This window comes from Phacochoerus africanus, chromosome 4 (assembly GCF_016906955.1).
Source record: "Phacochoerus africanus isolate WHEZ1 chromosome 4, ROS_Pafr_v1, whole genome shotgun sequence".
NCBI lineage: Eukaryota > Metazoa > Chordata > Mammalia > Artiodactyla > Suidae > Phacochoerus > Phacochoerus africanus.
The window spans coordinates 6603522-6625217 of NC_062547.1; the positions used below are offsets into that span (position 1 = coordinate 6603522).

Genomic DNA, 21696 nt, shown 5'->3' on the forward strand with positions numbered 1-21696 from the left:
GAGAAACCGGAACAAGTGTACCTGCCTCCCTAACCGACTTGGGGCGAGGACACAGAAGGGTTCAGCTCCTGCCTGACACACAGCAAGGGCTCAGCAGGCGCCACTACTCACGAGCACCGGGTCCTGCTCTGCACACGCGCGCTCGTGTACCCTCAGAACCCAGGGGTCAACTATGTTATACTGAAGAAACTGAGGTTCAGAGAAAGGCTCTGGCCAGGGTCAAGGCTGGTAAGCGTAGGAACTGCAACTCTGGACGTTTCATGGTGAGACATGGAATGCAAACTTCAGATCAAGGCTTGAAAAGGGAACAGGCTCCTGAGGGAAAGGATCCCGTCCTACTTGAACCTCACCTCACCTTGGTCTAACCTTGACCCTGTCACAACCCAGACCCACATCCCTCATGCCCTCTTCTGTGCTCATCTACCCTGACCTAGCCAGCTCTTCTCCCCTCCACCCAAACGTCCCCAGATAGAAGAAACTGCCAACCAAAATCAAAAATAGTGTTATTAATTCTGGTGTCTCCGAAGCACGAAAAAAAAAAAAAGAAAAAGAAAAAAAAAAGAAACCTTCCCTTCCCACATATCAGCCCCAAGTCCAGGTCAGGGGGCTACCCCTGCAGGCAGTGCAAGCCAAGTCAGTCCTGGCCATGGGCTTGAAGCGGGACCAGCCCATGGGTTTGGCTCTTGGGCCTGGCTGGGAGGCTGCCTGCCTTTGGGAGCCCGGGCCCTGGATTAGGGATGAGAGATCAGGGGTCAAGGTCAGAAGTCTGGGCTACTCAGTTCTGGTGCTCTGGCTAAGGCAGCCAAAGGTCAGGGTTCACATGTGGGAGTCAAAGCCACTCAGTTCTGTGGTCCAGTAGAGAGACCCAAAGGCCAGGGGTCCAAGTTACTGAATCCAGGGCTAGGACCCAGCGGGCACCGAGTAACTCAGTACTGATGCTCCAGCAGGGGCTGGGCAGCTGGGCTCTCCCGCTCCTCAGCAGGTGCAGGCCAGTCGCCCAGGGCCCCCGTGGGCGTGCCACTCTCAGCAGCACTGCCATCCAGGCAAGGAAAGTCCTGTGCGGCTCTGGAGGGCGAGGCGTCGGTGTTGATATCCGGGCTGAGGCTGAGGTCTAGGGGCGCCTGGGGAGGAGAGAGAGGTTGGTGGGAGAGCAGACCTGAGCTGCCCGGGACCTGACCCTCCCATAAGAACCTTACCTGAGATTTGGGGGTGCTTCCTTTAGGGCTCCCTGAGGCTGGCTCCCCCTCGGATCCCCCTAGCCCTTTCCGACCCCCCAGGCTCCACTTCCCGCTGGGACCCTCAGAACTAAGGAGACCAGGGCCAGGGGGCCTTGAGGGCCTAGGACCCTCAGTGGGGGCAGGCGAAGCAGGGGACGGTCCAGGGAGCCGAGGGGGCGGCCACTGCAGCAGAGGAGGGGGACGCCCATCACCAGAGCCACTCAGGGAGGGCCTCGGGCCCCAGGCAGAGCCTGGTGGGAGGGGCTGGTCGCCGCCGCCTGTGGGAGACAGATAAGAGGCAGAGACCTTCGTGGGCCAGGCCTCCCTCCTCACTCGCTGGTTCGCCCAGGCCCGGCCTGCTCACCTGCTGTGTTCTCAGGTGTGGGCTGTGCCAAGGGAGGGTTACTGGCGAGAGAGGTCAAACCGCTGCCGCTGCCGCCGCCACCGCCACCGCCACCGCAGTCTGAGTCATCCACGTTCCCACCGCTGTTGCAGCCGGCACCACAGCCCTTGTGAAGCCTGCGGGAGGAGGCAGAGAAGAGACCGGCGGGGGTGGGGGCTTGGGAGGTGGAGGGGAGACGCAAAGGCCCCCGACCCAAGACAAGTCACCTAACATCTCGGAGCCCCAGGGTCCTGTTTCTAGAAGACCTTGCTGCCTGCCAGGGCTTTTGAGGAAAGCACTGAAGGCCAAAGGCCACCTTGAGCTCGGGCTGAGGGGAGCAGGGGGTACAGCCGGATGGGCCCTGAGGGCTCAAGCCTGGGTCCCGCACTCCCTCAGTCAGACCCAGGAGGGAGCCTCTGCTTCTCGCCCCGTGGACCTCACGGGCCAGTGGTGGGGTCGGAGCGCACCTCTCCCAGCTGTGCAGAAGCCAGCGGGCGATGGCGCCCAGGCTGACGGGGCCACCCCACAGCGCCCGCAGCTGGGGGTGGCTGCCGGCCAGCGAGGTGGTGAGGGGCGACACGTAGATGGGGTAGCCCAGCGGCTGGTCGCAGGAGGAATTGATCATGTTGCGGAGCGCCTGCTTGGCGTTCTGGATGCTGCCTCGCTCGGGGTTGCGGTTGCGCAGGAACACCAGCTCCTGCTGCTGCCCGGCCCAGAGGCCGCGCACACACTCACGGTTCACCTGCGGAGGCCACACGCCAGGGTCAGGAGGGCGGGCGGGCGGGCGGGGGCCGGGGCGGAGGAGAGCGGGGTGGGGGTGGGGGGCCTGACCTTGATGACGCGGAAGCTGAGGTGGCGCCGGTTGAGCATGATGATCTTGTACTCGTCGGAGGCGTCGTCCAGGACGTGGCGCAGGGCCAGCAGCGAGGGCGTGTTGCTGAGGATGGCGCTGCGCCAGGCCGGGTCGCCCTCGTGTGAGATGACCAGCCGCTCCTCGTTGGCCGCGATGGCATCGTACAGGGCGGCCGGCTCCTCGTACTCGTCTGGGGACGTGAAGTGGTCCTGCAGGGACGACGGGCAGGCTGAGGTCAGCGGCCGCCGCCTTGGGTCTGAGGCTCCACCGGCCACCCGGCCACCCCGCCTGGGTGCACCGCTGCCTACCTGGTGAAGCTTGAGGGCCATGCGCACCCCGGGTGCCACCACGCGGTGGAGCAGGTCCATGTCGGCGAAGACCCACTCATCGCGCGGGGAGGTTATGCGGAAGTCCCCCTTAAAGAGGGCGTGCAAGCCGTAGAGGAAGGGCTCCAGGCTGTGGAAGAGGAGCCGAGGTGACCGCCCAGGGCTCTGGGGCCCTGAGCTCGGGCTCTACACAGAGCAGTCGGAGCAGAGACCATGCTGGGCCTCGGTTTCCCCATCCTGACAAGGAGGTCAGCCTCTGCCCATGTCCCTCACGGTCAGAGGTCACAGCGGGGAAGCGCCTTGCCCACGGAGAAGAGCCACACTGAAGGAAGGACTGATGTGGCCTCCGGGGGCCGCGGTCAGAGCCCCCGAGCCCTTCGCGGAGGTGGAGGAGGGGAGCGGGAAAGGCCTGGCTGGACTTGTGGGGACTCACCTGGCAGACATGCTGTGCGAGGCTGTCCCCAGGGCCCGGCGGCCCAGCACACACAGGCCAAAACACAGCGTGACCAGCGGTGAGTTCCAATCCTGGTCCACAGGCTGCAGCACAAGGACCCCCGTCCTCAGAAGCCAGCTCAGACCTGGGCCAGGGAACTTGGGGTGGGGGCTGGGGCCCAGGCGAAGGGAGGCGGAGGCCCGGGGTAGGGGCGGGGAGGGCAGCCCCAGGGTAGGGGTGGCCAGACCTGGCCGCGCCGGGAGGCGCAGTACTGGATCCACTCCAGGTGCACTGCGCAGAAGGAGGGCAGCGAGAGGCCGGAAAGGCGGAGGTCGTAGTCCTCGTCCACGCTCAGCGAGAAGGTGGGGTCTGAGTCCGCATAGCCAGGCGCCCGCACAGGACGCAGGGCTGTCGCGATGCCCTCGTGGCTGAGCCAGGCCTCCAGTTTTGGGGAGCGGCTCACATAGTAGATGATGCTCTGTGAGGAGGGCTGGGGTCAGCGACTGGGGCCATGGCCTCGCCCTGGCCACTGAAGGAGAGGGCACCAGGGTAAAGAGGCTTCTCCCACAGAGAAGGCAGAAGGTGGCTTCCGAGGACACCCATCCCGAGTCCCAGCTCAGCTCCCTGACCCCCGTGGGCGGGTCCGCTCCACTTCTCTCCACCAGGGAGGAGGGAGAAAGCGGACAGGAAGCACCCCTCCCCACGGAGGGTCCCCTGGAGGTGCTGCGCTGTGGCGAGTGCTTGCATGCGGGCCTCTTCCTACCTGCCCTGTTTGTAAGGGGAACTGAGGTTCGGACAGAACAGACTTGCTTGAGGTCACACAGTGGAGCAGCCAGCAGGGGGTGGAACCCCAGGGCCCACAACACCTCAATGCTGTGGGATCCAAACCTCAGGCCCTAGAAGGTCAGGCTAAGGCAGCGGGCGGCCTGGAGGCCAGTGGGGCCTAAGTGCCCCTAGGTCATGGGTCCGTTTAGGTAACTGAAGTGTGACAGCCACAGGGCTTCCCCAAAGAAAAAATCTAGAGGCATCTGTGCCCAAAGTCAGGGCTCCTGGACCCCTTAAGAGATTCTGCTGGTTGAGTTCCCTGGCGGCCTAGTAGTTAAAGACTTGGTGCTGTCACTGGCTCAGCTTCTGTTTCTGGCCTGGTAACTTCCTCATGCCATGGGTACAGCCAAAAAAAAAAGAGAGAGAGAGAGACAGAGAGTCTTCTAGTTTTAAGTAGGAATCTGGCCAATCAGAGAGGAGCTTTAGAGAGGCAGGTAGCTGGCACAGCCAGGATGAATGGACAGAGGCTGGCAGTTGGCAGCCAATGAGGTTACTGGGATTCCATGTGCTGCCCTGGGATGGAACCGCTGAGGCTGGTCTTCTGCCTGGGTCAGGGATCCGAAGTCAGAGCTGGGGGAGTGGAGCAGCTGGCCGTGAATAGAGGGTGCCTGGCAGTAGCAGTCCAGCAAGGTGGCTCTGGTAGAACACGGAGAGGCCAAGAGCCTGGGCAAAATGGCCACAGTGCACGCCAGGAAGAGCCAAGGGCCTCAAATAGCTCCCTGGAGAGACCTGGGTGGGGGCTTACCAGTTCAGTTTCTAGCACATGGGGGCTTGCCTGGTAGCTGGCAGCCTGGCCCCAGCAGAGCCACGGCCATGGCAGGTGGGTGGGCAGTCTGGGGAGGGCTGAGTGTCCCTTTAATCAAAAGGAAGCAGGGGGAGTTCCTGTCGTGGCTCGGCGGAAATGAATCTGACTAGCATCCATGAAAATGCAAGTTTGATCCCTGGCTTCGCTCAGTGGGTTAAGGATCCGGCGCTGCCATGAGCTGTGGTGTAGGTCACAGACACGGCTTGGATCTGGTGTGGCTGTGGCTGTGGCATAAGCCAGCAGCTGTAACTCCAATTTGACCCCTAGCCTGGGAACTTCCATACGCTGCGGGTGTGGCCCTAAAAAAACAAAAACAAAATGAGGAAGAGGGACCAGGAGCCTAACAGGGTGAATGCGGGCAGGAGGGCTGTGGGACAGCTTCAGGGTCCAGGCAGACGGGATCCCGAGTGACCTTGTTCAAAGAGCTCTCTACAGTCCAGGCATCACCACAGCCCCCAAAAGACCTTTGGCGGGGGCGCGGCCTGACACAGAGGAAGTGCTTCGGGAACTTTCGCCAGCACATGGTGTTCTATGAAACCAGCTATCCTGGGAGCCAGCCCTCAGAGAGCTTCTCAGGGGAAACGGGGCCCATCCGCGAGCATTTCTGGGAGTGAGGCTCTGCTCGGCTTCATATGGGGTAACTCACTGAACCCTCATGAGCCTCCAGCATCCTTACTGGCCTCTCCTCTAACTGCAAGGGAGGGTCTGTGAGCCTCAGCTTCCTCAACTGTAAAAGGGGCTGACTCCACCGGCCCTGCCTTTCCCAAGGGCTATTAAAAGAATCCAACAACAAACAAACATGCCTGGGCTTAGAAATGCTAAGAGGACCCCAAGGCTTAGCTGCAGGTGGATGTGGGGGCCAGTGTCTCTGCGGCCACGGGGGGTTGAACTTCTCACCCAACTGCACTTAGGGACTCCTAGGAAGGTGAGGGGTGGGGGGCGGAGAAGGGCCAGAGCTGCAGGGGAAGGGCTCTGCCTGTCCGCCCAGCCCGAGGGCTGGACGGGACACATCCCAAATCTGCTCCAGGCCCTCCCTCCCCTGGGCCCCACCCTCGGCAGCCCCATTCATCCCTTCAAACTTCACCCCACCCTCCGTCCTGGGCAAAGCCCTCCCCAGGTCCTCCAGGCCCCTCCACATGGGCACGATCCTGCCCAGCCATCGAGGCAGCGGTGGCAGGTTGGTTTCCCCTCGGGACGAGGAGCTGGGCAGGGGAGGTGCTCCTCTGAGCCTGCCAGCCAGGGCCTGGCCAGGGCCCGCTGCACAGCCTCGAGAAGGTTACGCTGGCCCTGAGCCAGGTCCAGGGAGGCAGCTGGGTGACCTGGGCAGGGGCACCTCTCGAGATGGAGAGGAAGCTGGACGGATCGTGACCCTGGGTGACCTGGGCTGGGAATGTCTCTCTCAGGACCACGGCCTCTTTCTTGATGAAAATAAGGAGGTCGGGGTATCGCAAACCCTCCCCTAGGAGTGGATGGAAAAAACAGCAGAGAAAGTCGTTTCTCTGACGAGTGACACAAATAGTGTCCCTTGGTGCCAAAGGACAGCTGGGGAATGCTAAGGACTGCCCTACAGAGAGCCTCAGGGGGGCAGGCTCACCTGGGCTCCAACAGACCGCAGCTCCCAGGCCCGTGACAAGCCCCAGGGCAGAGGCTGAGAGAGCATGGGGGTGGGGGGTGGGGGGACCCTCCGCGTTCTAGTTCCCTCGCAGGACTGCAACAATCCCCACTTCTTCAGGGGCTGAGCTGAGGCACAGCAAGGCAGACAACCCTGCAGGCTTCCTAGAACCCACACAGTGCCTCCCCAACCCCCTCTGCCCTCAACAGGCCTTGGGAGCCTCGGGCTCCGCTCAGAGTGCCAGCCCAGCACAGCGGGGCCAGGCCAGGGCTAAGCCTAGCTCTGGCACTTTCTCCTGATTCTGGGGCCTCAGACAAAGTCACTTGCCCCTCTGTGAGCCAATTTCTACATCAGAGGGTGTCGGGGGGCTTCACCTGGCAGAACCTCAGTAAATACCACCGCTTGGCAGCTGCCCTAAGGTTGTCATTAGTGCCACCACTGTTAGCACTGGCGGGGCTGGTGGCCTGGAAGGCGGGCATTGGCAGTGTCCCTCTCGGGACCAGAAGCCCAGTGAGAGGATCCGCACACGTGCTGCTCACCAGCTCGCAGTACTCACAGCCCCACGTGAGCCTCCTGGAGAGGGGATGGGGAGCCCCCCACCCCGAACACCCCTCTGTCAGAGTGACAGTCACATGGGCCTCTGAGCCCAGCCTGCCCTTCAGCAGTGGCACCTTGGAGGATGCTTAAATGGAGTCCTCTGCTCCCCTTGGGCAAAAGAGGCTCCCACAGATGGAGGAGATGGCCCCCCGGAGGCTCCCGGCCAGGGCGCGTTCAGCAGCGGGGAGCCCTGCCGCCCGGCCGCCCCGCCCTCCGCACCTTGACATAGTAGGTGATGAGGATCTTGCGGAGGTCGAAGACCTGCAGCATGGAGGCAGCGTTGTTGTCGCTGATGCTGTAGCCCTCCAGCACGTACTTGCTGGCTGTCACTTCCCAGGCCAGCCAGCGCTGCCCAAAGGCGGCATTGAAGGACAGGACCCTCGGCAGGTGGCCAGGCTCGCAGCAGCAGCAGCCCTCATCCTCCTCCACGCCCTCTGTGATGGCCTCCACCTCGCGCTGCTGGCAGTATGTACCTGCAGGGACCTGCAGGGTCAGGGGGGCCGTGGCGACACCCCTGCCTGCTCCTCCCCCAGAGGGCCCAGGGACCTCCCCGAGATGCCATGTGAGTGACCATCCCTAAAGGACCGTCACCAATGAGTCCCTTCTCCCCCAACTCCCAGCGGCCACAGTGGGGTAGAACTGGGGTGGGGGCTGGGGGGACAGGGCCTGGTCCCTCATTCATGTATTTATTAATTATTTTTTTAAGGTCACACTCGCGGCATATGGAAGTTCCCAGGCTAGAGGTAGAATTGGAGCTGCAGCTGCCAGCCTACACCACAGCCATGGTGACAATGGATCTGAGCCACACCTGCAACCTACACCACAGCTCACGGCAACCCCGGATCCTTAACCCACTAAGCGAGGCCAAGGATGGAGCCCGCATCCTGCTGGATACTAGTTGGGTCCACTATGCCACAAAGGGAACTACTGAAGCCCAGAGTCCTGTTGCTCCCAGCTATGCTCACAGCCCCTCTGCCCTTGGGGGACCTCTTCTGGGCCGGGCTGGGCTGGGCCGGGCCGGGCCCCACCAGGCACATCTTCCTGAGGGTGAGGAGCCAGCTCACTCACCAGGGCTCATGCGTGGCACCAACCTGGGCCAGGCCTGAGACCAGAGAGTGGGCTGTTCACTACAGACCTGCCAAAATCGGGGCAGGGGCAGGGGCAGGGCTGGGCCAAGGAGACCCTCCGCCTCACTGCTTGGACTGGGAAACCCAGGCCCAGGGAGGAAAGGGGCTTTGCTCAGGGCCCCCAGCAAACCAGGGCAGAGCAGGGCTGGAGCAGACGCAGAGCCCGGCGGCTCACCGCGGAACTCAAGGCCACGCAGCTGAAAGGTGACAAGGCCATTGCCGACCTCGATGAGGTGCACCAGGGCATTGAGGTAGTCGGAGGCCAGGACGAAGCAGTCGCCGGGGCCGTAGTTGCCCCAGCGGCCCAGCACCAGGTCCCCACACAGCGTGTGCTGCAGCGAGCGAGTCAAGTGCTCATAGAAGATGGAGTTGAGGTTGTTGTCATCAGCGCCTGGGACCCAGGGTGGATGAACACACGGACAAAGTGACACATGAGCAAGGCATCCTTTCCAGGGAGACCCTGCCCTAAAGCCCCTTGATGGCCAGGTACTCACCGGGGTTCCGGTCCAGCTGGGTGACCAGGCGGGTGTTGGAATGATCCACGCGTTTAGTGCTGTTCAGAGAGAGGGTGACAACACAGGTGGCCAAGAGCCCAAGGCTGCACAGGGCTCAGATGATGGTTTTCCCGCCAGCCGCCCACCACGTCCTCGGAGCCCGCACCCCTGTGCTCTGAGGCGGATGCCACAGCAGGCCCGTGACAGAAGGTGAGGGACTCACCCAGAACCACAGAGCCAGAAAGCCCGGGTATGAGCCCGAGGCCTCTGTGGATCAGCCCCCTCACTGAAGCCCGCCGCGCCCGGCACTCACACCGGTGCCGCCAGCCCACCGTGCCCCGTCGGCCTGGGCTCCGAACCCCTTCCTCTCTCCCAGCAACCTTCCTGTCCCGCCAACCCCCTCCGCTCCAAGTCCCTCTGAGTGGCACGCCGGGCACCTGCCCGGTGTCCCATGACTCACTTGTAGTCACGCTCCCAGAACTTGAGGGGCCGCGCGTAGGACATGATGAAGACAGCGCTGCCCAACAGCGGATTCAGGGGCGTGGAGAAGAGCGCTGAGAGCAGGGCCTGGACGAACAGCATGGCCGAGTCTGGGCACGAGTCAAGGAGGTGGCGGGTACGCAGGACCCTCCCGGCCTCCCTCACTACTCCTCCGCCCCTGCCAAGCCCCCCCCCCCCGCACCCCCCAACCCAGGCCCCATCCTCCCCACCCACCCCCACCCCGGCGGCAGGCAGCAGGCCGGGTACGTGGCACAGCGAACGGCTGGGCAAAAGCGTGGAAAGCTGAGCCCCAGGTGATCTGCCAGGGCGCGATGTAGGTCAGCACGAACCGCAGCTTGTAGAGCAGATCCCACAGCTGCAGGGCGGGAAAGGGGAGAAGGTAAAAGATACACAGATGGCTCACAGACAGGGGTCTACCAAGTACCCACTCAGAGCCTGGGGCTGCCCCACGGGCTGCCCACAAGGGAGTCAAGTTCAAGGTCATTCCCAGCCCTGACTCTCCCAACCTCCCTCAAAGCACCCGATACCATCAGCAGCTCCAGACCAAGCAACCACTCTCAAGGGGCGTTAGCCATTTAATCATATAACTTCCCTGGGAGCGCCTATGGCTGTCCCATTTCCCAGATGGGACTACTGAGGTTCAGACGAGGTAGAGCAGACGAATGACTGGCTCAGACATGCCACTCACAGTGACGAGGCTGGGCCTCGACCGTGGTACCGAGAGGTGAGAGACGGTCACAGGCCCTGCCCTCAGACGGGGCCACGGTCTAGGTCACCAACATCCTAGGCCAGGCCAGAACCCAGCCTGGAATGTGAGTGCGATGAAAGCTCAGCCCACGCCGCGGTCTCCCTGCAGACCTCCAGTACGGTGCTGGGGACGGTCCTTTGTTCATATCCCAGCTGGCCACCCATTCCCCAGGGAGTCTGAGGCACTTAACCTCTTTAAACCTGGGTGGGCCCGATGCCTCAAGGAGCCACTACGAAGGCGCACAGTGGGGCTAGCACGCAGCAGCTCCAAGGGCTGAGGCCTCCGGGGAAGGTCTCCCTTGCGAGGCGGACGTTCTGCTCCCACCGCACAGCCTGGAGTCTGCGAGGCAGCCACCCGCTCACCTTGCTGCAGAGCAGGGACATGAGGAAGTAGTCGAGCAGAAAGCCCTGGGAGAGGCGAGGGTAGTCGAAGTGGAAGAGCAGGACGGTGAAGGCCAAGGTCAGGTACTGCTGGGGCGGGCAGCAGAAAGCCGAGCGCAGGAGCTTCAGCCCGGCCACGGTCATCAGCAGCGCCCGGCAGCTGCAGGCGAGGCACAGGCGTCAGGCACCAGGCGCAGACTTGGGGCAGTGGGTGTGGGGATCCATCCCTTGCCGGCCCCGGCCTGGGCTCTGCCGGGCTAGGCCCTGCCCCTTCAGGCCAGGAACTCTGCTGGCCACAGAGGTCACCCCCTCTGGACACACGAGGGACCTGTCTGCTTTCAAAGAGGCGGCTCCTTCAACGGCGTCAAGAGCCAGGGTGCTACTTCAGCATGATGGGCAACCGAGATGGGCCTCCTTCCTTCTCTGGGCCTCAGTTTCCCCCCGGGTCACCTGGGGATGGAGATGGGATGGCCGGGGGCCAGTGGTCCTCACTAGAGGCAGAACTTGTCCGGGTGGCTGACGACAGTGTGGGCGTCCACTGTGAGCGCGTTGAGCACCACGGCGGGGTAGATGAGGTACTTCTCCACGCACTGCAGGCCGGCGTACAGCTTCTCAAACCACATCACCTGGGCAGCGCCTGCAACAAAAAGTGGGAGGTGGGACTGCCGTCAGCGCCTGGCCCTCCACGCTCCCCTCCCGGCGCAGAGAGGGACAGGTGTGCTCCCTGAAGGGACCCAGAGGGAGGGCAAAACCCAGGACACGGGGATGTGCTCTGGGTCCCCAGAGACGTTGAGCAGGTGGCAGAGGGGGCAGCGGCTGATCTCTGACCACTCAGTGGAGCCCAGGTAGGGGGTCTTGGGGGCCGAGGGCAGGTGTTCTGCCCGAAGGGCTGGCTGTGACAGCAAGGCTGACGAAGACAGCCCAAGTGCCCGCTGGAGTCAGAGCAGGCTGGCGAGGCCCAAGTTCACAGGATCCTCAGCTGCAGGGCCCTTCCGAAGGGGTGGCTGCCGCCTGGCTGGAGCTGACGGCCGCTACCTGGGGATGCGGCCAGGCGGGCCACATCCTTCATTGTTTGAAAAAGGAAGGCACACAGACCTTCGTGTAACAAGTCCAGATGTTCAAATACTGGCCCGAGAATGTTCTTGCTGCACAATCCAAGTAAAAAGCACAACCCGCGCTCAGCAGGTGCTAATGCTGATCGGGTTCGCTGGTAGCCGGCCGTAATCCTGGGCAGCACAGCCCTTCCAGGCCTGGAATTCTACTTCTTCCACCTCCTTAGAAAGGCAGGCGGGAAAACGGTGGAGAGGGCAGGGTGAGTGTGGGCACAGGAGGATACCGAGGGCAGCGAAGGGCTGCAGGGAGGTGTGGGCAGAGGCCGCCCCCTGCTGGCACTGAGCTGCGTGGCCCACGCCCCCCTCAGGCTGCAGGTCCGCTCGCTCGGACTGAGCAGGAGGGGAGCGCTCGCAGCCCGGGCTGGGGCCACTCACCGCGCACTTCGTATTGGCTGTACTCCAGCGGCTTCAGCACGGGCTGTGACAGGCAGAACCAGGGCAGCTGTTTGCGGAGTTGCGGCAGCAGGTAATGCGTGAAGAAGCCCACGGCCCCAGCCAGCGCGTACAACACGAAACCCAGCACTGACTGCGAGGGGGACAGGCAGGGCCTCAGCCGAGCAGGGGCAGGCCCAGGTCAGCCAGGGGCTGGGAAGGACCCAAGGCCACGGCTGCCCGGGCCCTCAGGGTGAGCGGGCCCTGGCAAAGGCCGAGGGCAGGGAGGGGAGGGTGGCCTGTGCCGCACGAACCTTCAAGGCAATGAAGACGGTGCTGGCGCTGATGGCGAAGGTGAGCACGGCAATCACCACACACATCACCAGGTCGGAGTGCAGGACCTCACGCTGCGGGGCCGGAAAACACCAGCGTGGGTGCCCCCGCCGCCGAGTGGCTGGCCACACCCGCCCACAGCCCCCCATCCCGCGACTAGAACCCTCCACCCCGGGCCCTCACCACTGACTGGCGCATCTTGTCTGGCAGTGGGTCTGGGGGCTCGGCGCGGGCCGTCTCCAGGCTCCGTTCCTCCAGCTCAGGGAAGAGCTTGCTGCGGATCAGAGACCTGGGGGGCAAGGGAAGCACCAGGGGCGTGGGTCTGTGGGGGCTGCCCCTTCCCCCAGAGGCTCCAGCACAGGCAGTGATGGCACATGCACAGACCCACAGACCCTTCAACTCACACACACACACACGCACACACGCACGCACGCACACAAAAAAGCACAAGCAGGCACCCACCAGAGCACAGTGGGGTCGCTGCTCTGCCGGCTCAGGTGGTAGGACAGCGCCACCAGGAGGCCGCAGAAGACGGAAAAGAGGACAGGGACGTGCTGCTCTGGCCAAGGAGTCTGGGGAGCGAACCGGTGTGAGAATAAGCACGGGGGCCAGGAGTGCCGCCAACCCCCTGACGCCCTGATCCCCAGGGGAGACACTGAGCCCAATCATGGCCCTGTCCCAGTAACCCCCAGGTTTCAGCAAGGCCCCCACCCCAGGCCATCCCTACCTTGATGGCTCCGAGGCAGAAGCCATAGAGCAGGGCAGCAGCCAGGAGGCTGCGAGAGAGACTAAAGACCGCAGTGAGCGGGCTGGTGGCAGCTGCAGAGAGAAACACCGACCCGATGGTACCCAACTCCGCGCCCCGGCTCCCCTCAACTCCCAAAGGCTAACGAACCCCGTCAGAGCCCCGCTCCAGCCCAGAGCTCTCTGCTCCCCGAGCCCAGGGAGGCCCTCAGAACTTCGGGCTTTCTTGGGTTTAAACCACTTGCCTGGAGAGGGGATGGGAGGGAAGGGAGGGGAAGAGATGGCCTCTCAGAATCCCGCATGCGGATGTGGGAGAAGGCGCAGCAAAGGGCTGGAGCCACGGCCCCTCCTGGGCCCTGCCCCGCCTCCTCACTCCCAACCTCCCGTAGGCCTCATACCTGTGCCCCCAAAGCCGTGCATGTCTATCTGCTCCAGCAGGTACATGAGGCAGGTGTTCACCTGGGGCAGGAGGCCCAGGAGGAAGACGAATGGGAAGCACAAGGTGAACACTGGCCAGGAGGGGAAGCGAAGGCCCAGTCAGCCTGCAGGCTGCCCCTCGGCCCACCCTCGGGGCCTCGCCCCCTGGATAACCTCAATGCCCTGCCGTCTTACCAGTGGCCACGTCACGGGCGCAGAAGAAGAAGGAGGCGGAGAAGAGCGTGAGGCCATAGAGAGAGACGGGCGGGAAGGGCTGAGCGGAGCCCAGGGCGTCCAGCAGCCAGATGAGCAGACAGCAGATGCAGAAGTAGACAGGCCGGCTGTACGCGATCACCCAGTTGTGGCCCTGAGGAGCGGGCCTGTGAGGAACCCGTCCCCCCCACCCCACCCAGATCCCTACTCACACATGCACACGCCCACTCACAGGCTCACGCACGCCTCCGTGCCCCGGGCCCAGCCCTGGGTGCAAGACAGAAGACTTGGTAGGGTGAGGGCAGAGGGACCAAGGATCTGGGGGTGATGGGGGCGGTGAGGGAGCCCTGTCTCTCCTGAGCCTCCTGGGGAGAGGTGCTGCGCCGCGGGTACTCACGTGCATGGGAGATGCCGCGTCGGGCTGCACGCTCTGGAAGAGACAGGAACTATGCTGGCGACGAGAGCCAGTACCCAGCGGCGGGTCAGAGGCCCCGGGACCTGTTCAGTTTCACCACTGGGCCAGACTGGACTGGTCTAAGCCTCAGTCCTCTGGTTTGTAAGATGCGGGGGAGGTGGCTACAAGGGATCTGAAGCATCTTAGCTGCTTAAGACGGGCCTCGGGAAGAGCGGGAAGGAAGGAGGGAGACGCAGGGAGCCAGGCCTGACCTTCAGCAGAGAGTACTGGCAGGAGGCGATGACCAGGCAGAACTGGAAGACCCAGATGTCGGTGAAGAAGCCCTTGAGCAGCAGCAGGTAGCCCAGGAAGGCGACAAGGCTGCTCAAGCCGACACCAAGGATGTTCTCCACCAGCCCCCGCGTCCTGGAAAGACAGCAGGGTCAGCACACCCGCCTGCCCACCCGCTAGTGGGGCAAGGGGTTGGGGGCAGACACAGGACCTAGACACCAAGACCCTCATCTGGGACTGTGCCCCTGCCGGCTGTCGCCCTGAGTATCTGAACCTATGCCCTCGCAAAGGCAGGGCCAGGTCGCACCTGCTCCAGGAAGCCATCCCTCTGCTACCCTGCGGCCCACTTCCAGTCGCTGTCCTTCCAGACCGTAAGGCCTCAGGCGGCACCACTCTGGGATTTGCCCATCTCCCTCCCACACGCCACACACACAGGCGACATCAGTCACAGGAGAAATCTAGAGGACAGGCAGCTGGGACACGGGTTCCAGGCCCAAATCATTCACCCAGGCAACAAACACCAACTAACTTCTCTAACTTTCTGGCCCTCAGTTTCCTCCCAGAAAAGGGGAAAGCTAGGTTAGGTGCTACGTGAGCCTTTTTAGGTCCTGAAACTTAATTGGATTGAAAACATAAGCGAATAAAACCAACACGCTGGACGGGAATGATGTTTTAAGTAAAGCCTTGGGAGAGAAGAAATGACCAGAGCACCACCCACTTGGCCACCCCTCTGCACCCAGAGGAACCCTAAGCAATCCCACTGCAGGCTCCAGCCCTCCATGCAACCTCAGCGACCCCAGCAGGTTCTCTGTTGCTATGACGGCCTCCACAGGTTCAAAGTCCAGAAGGCCAGGGAGCAGGGACGATCAAGGGTTGGGGGCTGGGGGTGGGGGGGTGCTCACCGGTCCAGCAGGGCCAGTAGGGCGAGCCGCTCGTAACGCACAGAGGTCCAGCGGCCAGGAAGAAGCCAGTACTTGTAGCTATGCTGGGCCCGAGGCGGTGCCTCCTCCATCAGCGTCTGCTCCTGGGATTCGTGCAGGGAGTCCTGGTCCAGCAGGTCAAACTGCGGTCCCCACAGCCGCGGCCATCAGCCCCTCACCCCTGCATGGTCCACTGCCACCCCCGCCCAGCACACACTGGCTGGTCGACACAGAAAGGCCCCACCGTCTATCGGCCCTGCCCCTCCATCCAGGGGCCTGCTCCTTCCTCCAGGTTCCCAGGATGGGGCTCAATGGCCGTGGGGACTTCTGGGCCTACCGGGGGCCAGAGTTCCTAGCTCCTGTGTCTGTCTCCCCGAGGCGGGCAGCATCTCCCTCCTCTTCCTGGGCTCAGTGAAACCCATCTCATCCCTTGGGACCCATGGCATAAATGCTACCCTCCTCCCAGAACCACCAGATCACTCTGACCGCCCAGCCCTGGAGCACACAGAGTGCTGGCCCTGAGGACAGGTCTGGGTGCCAATGCCGGTGCTATGAGGCCCTGGGCCAACTCCTCAGCCTCTCTGGGCTCCTTGTGTCTTTAATTCCACAAGTATTTATGGAACACAACTCTGGGCCTGTCCCTGTGCTGGGCTCTGGGGACATCTGAGAGCCAGAGCAGCACGCCCTTGTCTCCGGAGGCGGCTGGCTGCTGTATAAGAGCAACGCCACTACTCCACATGATGGTTAAGGAGAATAAATGCATCAGAAAGGGGTACGGGGGGCTTCCGGGCCTTGCCCGTGGTCTCTCTGTGGCCCTGGGCACATGGGTGCCACGTCTATGACTGTTCTTTAAACCCTGAGCCTCTGCCTCGGTGTTCTCAGCACTCCCGTTACTCTCTAGCCGACCACGTGAGTCACTTCGCATCAGACACTTTTTGGAGCAAGAAGAGGTGCTCTCATCAACTCTGCTGACACGCACCAGCTTGGACAGTATGTCCCCCACCCACTGTGCAGGTGCCCGCACAGGGAGCAGCACTGTCACTCAGAGCAGCCCGTCCTTCCCGGTGCCTGGGCGAGTGCTCGGAGGCCTGCCCCCACCCCGCCCCCTCCTGCAGCTCCTTCCCTGACCGCTGGCCCCTCACCTCTGGGATCTCCAGGGGCACTCGGCGCACCTGCATCCCCTGCAAGACCACAGGCCGAGGCTGCAGCAGGTTCAGGCTACCTGCCGCCTCTGGGACGTCAGTGGAGTGGAAGCTGGAGGAATGCGAATGGCGGTCCCTGTGGGAACAGCGGCTGTGAGGGCTGCGGCTGTGCACAAACCCGGGAACGGAGAGGGATCAAGGTCAATGCCAGCCCATGACTGGGGTCCCAAGAGGGCTGCTCAAATACCCAGAAAGAACACAGGGGCATCCACAGGGGGCAGCCGTGCTTCTCTCCCAGGCCCTGGGGGCCTCCTGCTTGGAAGCGCCAGGGAGCCAGGGAGCCAGATCCCTGCAGACCAGCCCTTCACTGCTGCCCCTGCCCTCCCCTCCTAGAAGCCTGAGCTGCCCCCACTCCAGCTCACAGAAGGAAGGGAAAAACTCCCCAGAAGTGGCAGCCCACCGGCCGCTGCGCCAGAAGAGCCAAGCTAGGAGACTCACCAGGCTCCATTGGCTGCCTGCTCCCCCTGCTGCCCCACGGGGTTCTCGTAGCCGCCTCCAGCCAGGCCAAAGGTATAGGATCGCCGCACACCTGGGGCGAGGGTGAGGGACACGAGGCAGCCTATCAGGGACTGGAGTGCCAAGGCCCAGCCCACGGGGGCACCAGGGCCCTCAGGTAAGGAAAGCCCTGTGCTGGGTTCCCCTGGATGGCAGCCCGGCCCCTGGGTACCAAGCGCTGGAAGGGAGAGGGCCTGCAGCCAAGAGCTGGTGAGCACTCGCCACGGGGCCCAGGGGGCTACAGGTGCCTGATGGAGCGAGCGCGGCTGCTGGGACGATGACCCTCAAGGGCGAGAGCGCAGGGCCAGCTGGGGTCAGAGGCTCGGCCGCGGGACTCGGGAAGGAGGCTCACCGCTCTCGTCATAGAAGTAGTGCACGGCCCCCTCGGAGGTGTCGTCAAAGGTACAGGCCTCGTGCACAGTGGCGCCCGCCCGGGTGAGGAGCAGCGAGGAGGCGAAGTGCAGGGCAGAGGGCAGTGTCAGCGCCCGGGAGTGGGAGGCGGCCCGGCCCCGCTGAGCCTCCTGCAGGCTGCTGGGGGGGAGGAAGTCAGCCCTGGGGTCAGTGCCACCAAGCGCCAGCTGGACCCCCACCCCCCTCCAACCACAGACGGTGAGCTCACCTGGGCGGCGACCCCATAACCGAGGCTGGGGGGGTGGGGTTGCTGCCGGCATTGTGCCGCCTCCGAATCGCCTGTGTCCGCCTCACGCTGCTCGAGCGGTCCCGCTTGCCTGTCTCCTCGGCTGCTGCCAGAGAAAGCCCCGCCCCCCGCCCCCGAACATCAGTGACAGAGGCTTGGACAGAGCCCAGGGGAAGGGACAGGTGCTCCTGTGGGGACCTAAAGGTCAGGCCTCGTCCAACCATGTGCTGGCTCTGCGGCCCAGACAGGTCACCTAACACTTGGGCCCCTAGAAACAAGGGCATGCTCTGCTCGGCCCACTGGTGGCCCTGGAGAAGGAGGGTGGCTACTGAGGGTCCTCAAAGAGAAGAGGCGTCAGGTCCTAAATGCAAGATGTGGAGCCAGGGGCCTGTCTCTGCCTCGGTCTCACCATCGGAGCCCTGCGTACATGAGTTCTCTGACCAAAGACGTCACTAGATTGCTGTGTCTGCATCCACCAGCCCGAGACGGACGCTGAGCTGACTCTGACCCGGTCCACTCCAGCTGCCCCTTGCCCAAACCCCCGGCCCTACCTAGACCCCCCCCCCCCCCGCCCCGCCCCAGCTCTGGAGTCGGCACTCACCTCCCCCCACGGCACCTTCCTCCTGCAGCTCCCCCCGCCAGCCAGGCTGGTTGGCAGCAGGTCCCCTGCGGGCCTCGGCGGGCAGCACAGCGGGCTCACCCGCAGCCAGCTCCACCCCCGCCTGGGCCTCCAGCTCAGCCTTGGACCCAGCCAGGGGGCCCCTGAGGACATCACCCCCTGCCCCATCCATGCTCAGCACGCGGGCATGAGTTTTGGCGCTGGCAGTACTAGGCGTCCGCTGGGTCCCATAGGGCCGCTTGGGGGGCACAGCAGTCCCCTCCTCAGCCCCGTGGGGCGCCCGTCGTTTCCGGGGTCCCCCCGCTGCACCCCGAGAGCTCTCGGGAGAGTAGCAGGAAGTGGAGGAAGAGCTGTCGGTGCTATAGCGACGCTGGGACCGGAGGCTGGAAGCCGGGCTCAGTTCACTGCCCTCGCTGGTGTCGTCGTCCTCAAAAAAGCCCCCGCCTTCGAGCAGTGGCCGCCGAGGGGCACGGCCAGCCGGGGAGTGTCTTCGCAGGGGCGGCCGCCGCTTGCTAGGCCGCAGCAGGGCCAAGTCCTTGGGCCGCACAACCAGGAGCGGCTCAGCCGGGCCTGGAGGCGTCCCTGCTCCTACGACCGTGTCAAAGGAACGTAGTGTGTCGTCTGAGGGGACCCCGGCATCCGGTGAAGCGGGCAGCTCAGCCTCCGAGGGTGGGTCTGTGTCGCTGCCCTCGGGGGCCTGCCCGCCGGGGGGGCTGTCCAGGTGGGTGGAGTTGGTCTTCTCACTCTTGAAGCTGCTCAGCGTCTCGCGGTCAGTGCCACTGAAGCAGGAATCCGAGGAGCCGGCCTTCTGGGGTGTGGGCTCCCCGGAGCCCCGCCGGTCCAGGGGCTGGTAGCCACCCGCTCCCCGGCGTTGTTCCCGTCGACTGCTGGTCCTCACCAGGGCCCGGTCAGGCCGGGTCAGGGTCAGGAAGCTCTTGCTCAGCTCCTGGCTGAGGCTCCCCTTCAGCAGGGGGCTCATGGGAGTGTCGGCCACGCTGCTCCCGCTCCAGGGGGCTCCCTCTCCTGCCAGGGGAGACCGTTCTGAAGAGTCCGTGCTGGGGAGAGATGGGTCGGGGGCAGCCCCTGGGGGCGTCTGGGGAAGGTCTCCAACTGTCAGGAGAAAGGGAGACAAAAGAGAAGAGAGTGCCATTCCATAAAAGGAACTGGTGGCGAAGGGGGTTTTGCGGCCCCTAGTTTGAGAGCCCAGCTGGAGCAGGACCCCGAGAAGGCCCCGTCTAAGAGAACAAAGAGAGCGCCGAGGGAGCAAAAGCTGGGGTGACGCAAAGACATGACCCCAGTCTTTCCCTGCACCCCTGCCCATCGTGCCCACTCACTCAGTTTCTCCTGGGAGCTCAGCTTCAGCATCTCTCGGTCGGCTGAGGTCACGATCACGTTGTTGCTGCCCTGCTCCCGCACCAGCTCCTTGATGTCTGCAACCACAGCCCCGGAGGCGTCAGCAGGACCTCGAGGCATCTACGCGCCACTCCCTGTTCTGCACCGCCACCTTCAGTCCTGACGGGAAGCCACCTACCTCGGAGGGGCCCAGAGTCCTCCATCCGGGGAAGCAGCTCCTGAGCAGAGAGAAAAGGATGAGGGAGCAAACAAGGCAAAAAGTGGGCTCAGGACGGGCTCCCAGGAGAAGAGAGGGGGGAGGCCGAGGGCCAGAGCCACTCACCGAGACCTGGTTGAAGCCAAACACGGAATGCTGAGAGCTACAGCGTACAGGGGGTGTGGAACTCACTTTCCGAAATACTGTCATCTCCACTCCGGGGTCCCTAGCAGTGGAAAAGGAACATCAGCTTTGAGCTGCCCTTTCCTCTCCATACAGTTCTTCCTCCGCCATCCCCATTGCTTCTCCCTCCACAGGGATCCCCCTTACAAATCCAGGGCCAACACAAAGAACAACTGGCCGCTCGCTCATGAAGCCAAGGTTCCCTAAGCCCCTTCATTCTCCAATGCTCAGGCCCAGGCACCAAGACCCCGCCATTCCCAGCATAGGCCCTGCCCCGCCTACCTGGGCAGACTGCTGTCCCCCTGGGCAGGCTCTTCCTCTGGGTCCCCCATGGCAGAGTTGCGCTTCTCCACAATCTCGCCCTGGTCGAACATAGCATGCAGCCGATAGTTCACAGTCTTGATGGTAGCGAAGATGACAGCCACCACAAGGCAGTACACACCAGCCACCATCAAGCTGGGGGGCAGGACCTGGGGGCGGCAGCAAGTCAGGTCCCTCTTCACACAGCCCTGCCCCTACCACCTACCACCACAGTCAGGACTAGGACACACAAATTCATAAAACTTCATCACCCCTGCCGGCTACCAATACAAAGACCCTACGAGGCAGCCCTATCTCCAGCATAACTGGAATGAGATTAAGTGAGATTCAAGGTCACCCAGGCCAGGAAAATTCTGGCCTCTCTTCCACACACTCCAGACTCCGCAGTGAATCCTCTTCCCACACCCCAGCGCCCCAGCCACAGCCCAGAATCCCTGCCAGGCTGCACCCCTTCGTGACATCTGCCCTCCCTTTCCCCGGCACGAGTTACAGGTGGCCGCAGCATCTCACCATATACAGCAAGAAAGGAAAGGTGAGCAGGAAGATCCAGACATAGAGATGGAAGCAGTTGGAGAAGGTGCTCTGGTGTGGGTCGAAGAACCAACCGCCGGTGAGCGAGGCCCACACCCCCTGGCGCAGGATCTGCAACACCTGCGACCCCATGGCCCCGCCGCTGCTGCGCGCGCCCCCCTCCCGGGACCCTCATGGGGGCGGCCCCCGGCCCATGCCCCGCCTGGCGCCCGAGGGCCCCGGGGCCCAACCTCGCGCTCACGCCATGGCCTCCCCCAGCGGGGGAGAGGGGTCGGTGGGGCGAGGGTGCGGGCAGGGGGCGGGGCCGGCCAGGGCAGTCAGTGGTGCGAGACCCAAGAGCCGGGGTGGAGCCGCATCAGGGGTGGGGTCCAGGCCCCGACCCCCGGCCCAGAACTGCTCCTAAGGGCCGGACCGGCGGGCAGGCGCAGGGCACGGGCCGGGCACCGGTCGGCGGCATCCAGAGGTGGGCGTGGGGTGGGTGCTCCGGGGGTGCAGACGACGGCTCCCACGGTTCCGGCCCGGGGAGAGCCCCGGGACCCTGAGGTCCACTTCCGGGGTCACAGGTCACTCGCTTTGGGCTCCGCGGTCGCCCCGCTTCTGCGGGAGCCGACCCAAGGGGGAGGCCGGAAGAAGGAGCCGCGAGCCGCCAACCTGCAGTGGCGCATGCGCCCGACGAGACCAGTTGGGACCCGGAAAAGGAAAACCTTTCGGCTCGAATGCGCAAGCGCAGGGAGGTGGTGGACCGATAAGAAGCGGGAGAGCCCTCTGGGCTTGCGCAGCTAAGGAAGGGACGATCCAAAAGACACAAGTCCTTGAGCGCATGCGCACACCTAAGCGATGCCAACCTAGCCGCGATCACTTGGCGGAACGCGAGGGAAGAGTTACTAGAGGCGAGGAAAAGGACGGAGGCGTGGACACCCCTGGGGGCTAAAGCCACAGTTGTGCGCTACTGGAGCAAGCCCCTCTAGGTGCGCCCTTTTTAGCGCTGGACGTCAAACGTCACGAGCGGCCTCTACTTCCGGGTCAGAGCTCAAACTCAGAGTGTAGAGAGAACAGGCAGGAC

General features: G+C 63.6%; 1 protein-coding gene across 8 annotated transcripts; it reads right to left on the bottom strand.

The window, feature by feature from the left end:
- Positions 1–486: 486 nt before the first annotated feature.
- Positions 487–21329, bottom strand: PCNX3 (pecanex 3). Of its 8 annotated transcripts, none has more exons than XM_047775276.1 (35): positions 20613–21328; positions 20064–20251; positions 19725–19824; positions 19581–19620; positions 19384–19479; positions 18032–19159; positions 17413–17536; positions 17146–17324; positions 16737–16827; positions 16239–16374; positions 15079–15200; positions 14158–14311; positions 13889–13921; positions 13474–13645; positions 13260–13370; positions 12845–12936; positions 12580–12689; positions 12301–12406; positions 12099–12191; positions 11788–11938; positions 10793–10937; positions 10283–10460; positions 9419–9527; positions 9132–9261; positions 8672–8730; positions 8353–8568; positions 7270–7523; positions 3459–3689; positions 3212–3315; positions 2761–2908; positions 2431–2661; positions 2067–2341; positions 1582–1736; positions 1197–1495; positions 487–1121 (listed from the first exon to the last, which is right to left on the bottom strand). In XM_047775276.1, the coding sequence occupies exons 1-35, from the start codon at positions 20763–20765 to the stop codon at positions 927–929; spliced, it is 6108 nt and encodes a 2035-aa protein (XP_047631232.1). In that variant the 5' UTR covers positions 20766–21328; the 3' UTR covers positions 487–926. The 8 variants fall into 8 exon arrangements, with proteins under 8 accessions (XP_047631232.1, XP_047631231.1, XP_047631225.1 ...); XM_047775275.1 differs by having other exon boundaries at positions 15079–15239; XM_047775269.1 differs by having other exon boundaries at positions 487–1495; positions 15079–15239; positions 17413–17533; positions 20613–21329.
- Between the last annotated feature and the right edge of the window lie 367 nt (positions 21330–21696).